General features: G+C 43.8%; 1 protein-coding gene across 1 annotated transcript; it reads left to right on the top strand.

Moving 5' to 3' along the window:
- The first annotated feature begins 464 nt into the window (after window positions 1–464).
- LOC138652155 (fish-egg lectin-like) lies at window positions 465–3,474 on the top strand. The gene is made up of 4 exons (XM_069742926.1): window positions 465–522; window positions 1,698–1,922; window positions 2,385–2,718; window positions 3,237–3,474. The coding sequence occupies exons 1-4, from the start codon at window positions 465–467 to the stop codon at window positions 3,382–3,384; spliced, it is 765 nt and encodes a 254-aa protein (XP_069599027.1). The 3' UTR covers window positions 3,385–3,474.
- The last annotated feature ends 3,450 nt before the right edge of the window (window positions 3,475–6,924 follow it).

Genomic DNA, 6,924 nt, shown 5'->3' with positions numbered 1-6,924 from the left:
ACTGCACCAAAAAGTTCAACCTCTAAGGGCAAACTTTGTTGCAGTTTTTTAAACACTTTTTTTTGCATTTCCATAAAACATTCAATAAATGACATAATTTGTAAAATAAATGAAAAAAAAAATCATAGGGTACAAAATAAAATCCTAATTTTATGAAGTTCTAAAAAAAAAAAGTCAAAGCCTATTACACGTATAAACACACATAAAACTAATTTTTAAAAAAATGTCAATGTGTATTAGGGTCTTTATTCTGGTGTTCTATGGATAGAGAAATAAGTTTTTCCATTCTTCATGATGTTTACCATGAAATCAACACAGACTCAGTTAAGGAGCAGATCATTATCTCCTTCCCTGAAATTCTGACCATTAGTAAGGTGGTTGTAGTGTAAGGAGGAGCTGGGGTCCTGTATAAATAGGATGGAGTTTGTAGCTTATGACATTCCCTGACTCCATCTCCAGCCACCATGAGCTTCATCCTCGGACTGATCCTGTTCTGCTCAGGAGCCTCCTATATAGCTGCCGGTAAGACCTTCTTCTCCTTTGACCACTTCTCTACCTCCATGTCTGACTCCCATTGATGTAGAAGAGTATTGACCATTTATATGACATGTGCACTAATGATCCTTTTTTTTATTTATAAAAAAATGATTAGTTATTTAATAGTTTATGTAATTTAGACCGGTAATCCATAATAGAGAAAGGACTTTTTCGTGGAGGCTGTGGTCCATCTAGAATTGATAGGAACCATATGCAAGTTCATATATATGCAGTTGGGCTAACCAAGAGCTAAATAATATTCAACACCATACAGGTGGGATCCTTTGGCTGTGGCTTTCCCCAGCTAGTTTGTAGGCAACTGTAGATGGATCCTTTGGATCTTGGTAGCCCGTAATATCCAGAAGGTTCCTATATATAAGTTTGGATAAGATCCTTGTTGATTTATATGGTTCACAGCCCCCCAAAAAAGGTCCTATAGATGTCAAAAGTTTGCATCTGACACTTTTAGGGTTTTTATCCATTGTACTGTCCATGAAACACTGACCATGCTCAGATCTGAAGACCCTGCCCGACGCTCTGAGCTAAATGCTTAGTAGGCATATTTGAGTCAGTTATCTCAACTCGGGAAGCTTGGTGGTTGGCCCAGTGGTCAACCCAGTGGTTAGCCCAGTGGTCATTTCGGTGGACGGTTTAGTGGTCAGTAGATGTCTTCCAATCAGAGCAGGTCAATGTTTTACGGATGTGAGAAACCATCCTAACTTTTTGTGGTTGCCGCAAGCTGATGAGATCCACCTATTAATAAAATATGGAATAATGAGCAACGATGATGAAGTTATTACCCAATTAATGTATTTTTCTTGAATTTCATGTTTGTTTGTTTTTGCTAGTCTTAGCTAAATGATATTGTCTTCATTTATTGCATCCGACATAATTAAAGGTCAATTACCAGATAACAAAAAGTGCTATTGTACCTCACTGTCATTATTTTGTCCCTGAGGGTTAATCTTGTAGACTGTGGCTGAAGCCAATTGGGGGAAAGGAGGTTGTGAGCAAATAGTCAAGAAATTAGGAAATGTGTTTTACCTTGGACATCCTAGTCTGTGTTCCGAAAACTTGTCTAAATGATGACTAGTGTTCACACTACAGGAGAGTAAACATACAAATTAATTGAACTTTTTGTGATCTTTTTTTGTCTCCAGATTTTCAATGTACTCAAATACCTGGAAAACTAAAACAGATCGATGCTGGTGCTGGACAAGTGTATGGTGTGAATGATGATGGAAACATCTTCTTGGTGACCAGTAGCTTACAACAAGTTCCTGGGCAACTTATCCATGTGTCGGTAGGACCGGCTGGAGTCTGGGGAGTCAATAATGCCAGTGTTGTCTTCAAACTTCAAAACAATCAATGGCAGTCTGTGACAGGTGAGATGGGTTCACGTTACATTGTCAAGATGTCTATGTGTCTAGTGGCAATGCTTCCTAGATGGGTGTCTGCCTAATGCTTAGTTGGCCAACAGTCATCTTGACTGAGCGTCCATGTATTTTCAATGATGTAATCTGTACTAAAACCCAGTGTCAAAGAGAAAAGAAGCCGAAGGTTGGGTATGTAATGTTGGACAAGGGCAAGAGAAACTTTTAGAATCCACTTTTCACCATGGCCAAGAGATTGGGATTCTGAATGGAGGAACCCTCTAAACCCCAACATTTCTTAATAAAGTATGTGACAATGGGTTTTCTCAACAGGACAAGGGCTTTAGGTCATTGGGTCTAATTTGTGCGTAGTAACAAAGGGTGACAACGCTTGAGGAATGATTTACGTGCGAAACCATAGTTGTCTTGAATCCTCTATGTAACAAGTGTTCTTTCTGTTCTTGACATCTACAGGACTCTTGAAGCAGGTGGACGCCGGTGGTAATCAGTTCCTGGTTGGAGTAAGCGCTGACAACAGCATTTATTGCTTGAAACAGAGTTGTGTAACTTCAAAGGCTTCATTGGTGTCATTTAGCCTTGTGGATGGAAAACTGAAATATTACAGCTGCGGTTCTGCCGGTTGCTGGGGTGTTAACGGCGACAACAATATCTTTTTCCGTCAAAATGTGAGCCCAGAAGCGTGTGTAGGAAGTCAATGGCAGCAGGTTGATGGCAGACTCCTCATGTTGGAAGTCAGCACCGATGGATTTGTCTATGGGGTCAACGAGGCTGGAAATGCTTTCAGAAGGTGAGTGCTTGACTCTCTTACTGTACTAACCAATACAATTTGGAACGCTCTCCTCTATTCGTATTCTTCTTTCTCAGAGGAGTACAGATATCCATTAAAATTGATACCTACTGATATCACCGAGAACCATATCATGCTTCCATGTGGAGCATTCTAGTCATTTGGCACTACCCTATTTTTTGCAGTAAACTTTCACAACTTTTTGAACATAACAGAGGCCGAAACCGTATAAGAGAACACCAAGAGCTTACAATGGTCTTTCCTCTCTTACCACATGTGCCCCATTTATAGAGGACGTGATACTTCTGTTCAGACCTCCACTGATAATAGGAAAGATGGAGAGGACCATAAAGTTGTCCATTGGTCTCACAAATATGTTTTATCCTAGGGGAGCTCTGTAGAATTCATACATGTTATTGACGTGAAACCCGTTAGAATTTCTCTTCCGTGTACATATTGAACTGTGTTGCATTGCTCCATATCTGTATCACCACTGATTCTCTCTTTTTTTTTTTTAGGGATGGTATCTCTGCCAATAACCCAACTGGCACAGTGTGGACTCGTCTAGATTTTTGCGCAACCTTCAAGCATGTCACTTACGATTCCGGATTCCTTTGGCTTCTGTCTCGGGCTGGAGACATTTATAGGTGCAATAATCAAAACTAAAACCATCACGATGAAACTAAAAGTGAAAAACATCCATCCACTGATCTGATGATCTTGCGCATCATGTGCCCGCTCACTAGTCAACGCAAGGCTGCAGCGGCATTAGAATTTGGCAATATGCAATATTTTTGGAGAGGCATTTTTTTTTAACAAGTAGAAATCATTATTCAAATATCTTTTCAGTAAAAAGAGAATATTTTCTGTCTTTTTTTATGTTTGGATAACAAATAAAGATATTTTCAAATTACTGATTGCTTTTTTATTCACCACTTTTCTCATACATATAGAAAAACATTAAGGGGTTATATGGGACTATTACATTTCATGACTATGGACTCACAGAACTAAACAGGAAGGTAACTGCCATATTCTGCCGGCGCAGAGTGGTCACAGACTGCTCCTGCTGGCGATTCAGCAGCTTCCACAGTGGCTTCTCATCTGTTCTACTCTGCTGACAGGGTGTAACTGTTGACATCATTCCTAGTGACTGACGGCTCCCCGCTTCCTAGCTGGGGGGAGCCAGCTGTCGCTTAGCATGACGTCGGCAGTCACGCCCCATCAACAGAGGAGCCTGGAAGAACAAGAGCTGATATGTTGTCATGGAGCAGCCGGGATCCAAGGGGCAACGGTTCTGGATCGCCCCGCCTGGGCAGTGGGGTACTCGGTACTGGGTCCGGTCTTAAAGGGGATGTCACGGTGGCTGCGACCCGGTCTGTGGCTCTGGATGTGCAATTAAAGAAAAAGGTCTTTTAGGGGAATTTGTAATGTCTATGTTCGTGACGCCACCTGTGGTGTTTGGTCAGTAGGGACCGATGCTGCTAAAAGGGGTCTTCTGGGGTGATGTTGTTGCAGCAAGATGGTAACGTTTCCCACAGGTGAAGCGGGGTCCCTAGGGCTTCCCAGGTGTATGGCAAGATGGTGTAAGCCAAAAAATGCACAAAGAGCGATGACACAGGTTTGCAAGTCTTTAACTGGTTTACTGATGGTAGTAGTAGTCCTCAGTCCAGGGTACCAAGTACAGGGTAGCTGTGGTCCGGCTGGCTTGGAGGCAATAAGAGATCCCATTACCAGGTGAGGTCTGTAAGCCTTTCCTGCTGGCGCCATGTAGTTAATTAGGTCCCTGCTGCTTGAAGCTCAGTGCAAGTCCCCTTCCTCCTGTTCTAAGACAGATGTCTGTACGATAGGCAGTTTGAGCCTGCTTATAGGATCTCTTAGATGACCCAGCTCTCACGGTCACTGCTTCACCTCAGACTTGCTACGGGCAATTGACATATATTGCTTTTCCCTCCGGTTCTGTAACGCGTCCTGGAGAACAACACGACCTCGGGCTCCCGGTACCCGGCTTCTGCGCTCTGACTCTGAGGGTGTCATTCCGCTGTTCCCCTCCTGAGCCCTTTCCTCCTCTATACTTCTTTCCTCTAAGCTCTTCCACAATTCAAGTCTCCTTCAGCTTCTCTTTCCAGGGGTAGCAGCTCCCTCTTGGATGCTCGGCCCCCACGTTTCCTCCAGATGTCCTTCTACTCTCCTCTCTCAGACTGACTGACTCCTCCTCCAAACCAAGATGCATATAGTATGGCTAAGGGACGCTCCCCTGAATCCGGGTTCTGAGCTCCCCCTCCTGGCCTAGATTCAGATGTGTTGAATGTAAGTGCCGTACCTGATAGAAACAACCCCCCCTTGCCTCCAAGTGTGACATCACCCTCCCCGAAGGGAAGGCAACATCACTGCAGCAACCGGTTACCTGCGGGTGCTGCACTCCCCCCGTTAACTTCAGTACTCCCAGACTGGGAAAGGAAAACATAAACAAACAGGTGTTAAAAGACATGAAGAACATTTTTGAATGCTTAATAACAGGTATAAAGCAAATTAATAGTAACTGTGGCATCCCTATTCGGAAGGAATTAATTTCTTTAACGTTACCAAACATATTTACACTAATGTAAACAACTCCTACGCTATGCACGGTAACTACCCTTACGGGTATTATATCTTTAAGTCTTCAAAGTGCATTTTCATTTACTATCTCTTTAATACAGTGCAATTACCCTCTAAGGGTATACTATCTTCACAATTAAAGTGCATAACTACTCTCATAGCTAACAACCACCTTTTCAGGTATTCTACATCATAAATATATATATTTTATTCAAAGTGCAATACTTTAGCTGGTCAAACAGTGCATAATTTAGTCTACAAAACTCTCTAGCACATCAAAATCAATTCTAACTTTTCTCAACTCTGAGGTAGTGCAATTTTATTATTTAAATCAATATTCAAGTCCAACAATCACATTCTTGAACAGCAGCAATGAAGCGAGGCACCCGTTATCAACCCCCAACGTAGGTCTGGGGAGGGCTACAAGGCTTATCCAGGCCCAGGGTTCTGCCACACCAACGGGTTTTGCTTCAGGTCTCTATGTAAACAATCAACAATTAAAGGCAACTTTGGAACTGTCCCTTTAAGGGTTCCACATAAAACCAGTAGAAAGCACCTAAGGAAGTGCCAACTATTTACAGTACAGTTTGTGAACCATTCATTCTTCATGATCCTATTGTCTTTTTAAACAAATGAACTCCATAACTGGAAACCTGATCAGGTTTAATAAAAATTTCAAACTGGAACAACTAAGGAATATTCCAACAGGGTTAAATCAACAGTCATTTTCAAATTTTGAAAAACAGTTTCTTTACTTCCTTTTCCAGGGCTGAGAAGCACTGTCACCCCCTGGTCGGGAACACTCTGGATCATACCTCTCCATAGGTACTGCACACCAGGGCCTGCTGGCTAGTTGCACCACCGGTGTCTGAGTGGACTGGTCACTTTTGGGCGTTGGCCTGGCCTGGGCTGTGACTTTTACAGGGGCTGAGGGTGGTACACGCTTTTTGCAGTCTAGTGCATACCATCCTTTTTCTCCAATGTGACGGGTGTAAGTCACACGGTCTCCAGTATTCAGATCCCTGTCAGGATGTCTCTCAATTAGGTGTGACTCCACATCCCTGCAATTGACGAAGATTTCGTTGATCATGCCAGCTTCTTTTATAAAGCCCCAGCCATGCTGTTTGTTAAAGACTGCAACTTCCCCCAGCTGCAGTGGTCCTCTCTCTGACCATGGGATCTTACGTACACGGGCCTTCCCTGCCAGATTTTTCTCTTCAAATGCAGCTGCACGGGCCAAAGATTCCTGTCACTCCCTCTCCTCCCGACGCCTGCAGTGCTCCTGCCAGGTAATCATGGGGATCTCTCCCTGGAGCACGATCAGGTCCTCCCCCGTGGTCCCCCTGCAAACACCATGGGCTCTGGGGAGCTAGCCTGGGATTCACTTGCGGGGATAAGTGGAGATGTCAGCTGTCTCCAGATGCTGTCGTCCCGCGGTAGTCAGCGGCATGTCCGTCCAGGTGTCGTCGGGCCCAGAAGATGGTGTCGAGCTGTTGGCCGGGATATCCTCTAGGTACAGTGTTGTGTCATCAAGGGCCTCGTACCCCTGGACGGGTGGTGCATATCACGGTGGAGGTGAGTCAGCGGTGTCCGTCGGGCCTTTCG

This window comes from Ranitomeya imitator, chromosome 10, assembly GCF_032444005.1.
Source record: "Ranitomeya imitator isolate aRanImi1 chromosome 10, aRanImi1.pri, whole genome shotgun sequence".
Classification (NCBI taxonomy): Eukaryota; Metazoa; Chordata; class Amphibia; order Anura; family Dendrobatidae; genus Ranitomeya; species Ranitomeya imitator.
Note: the sequence above shows the minus strand (reverse complement) of the source record. Positions and strands in the feature narration are given on the sequence as shown.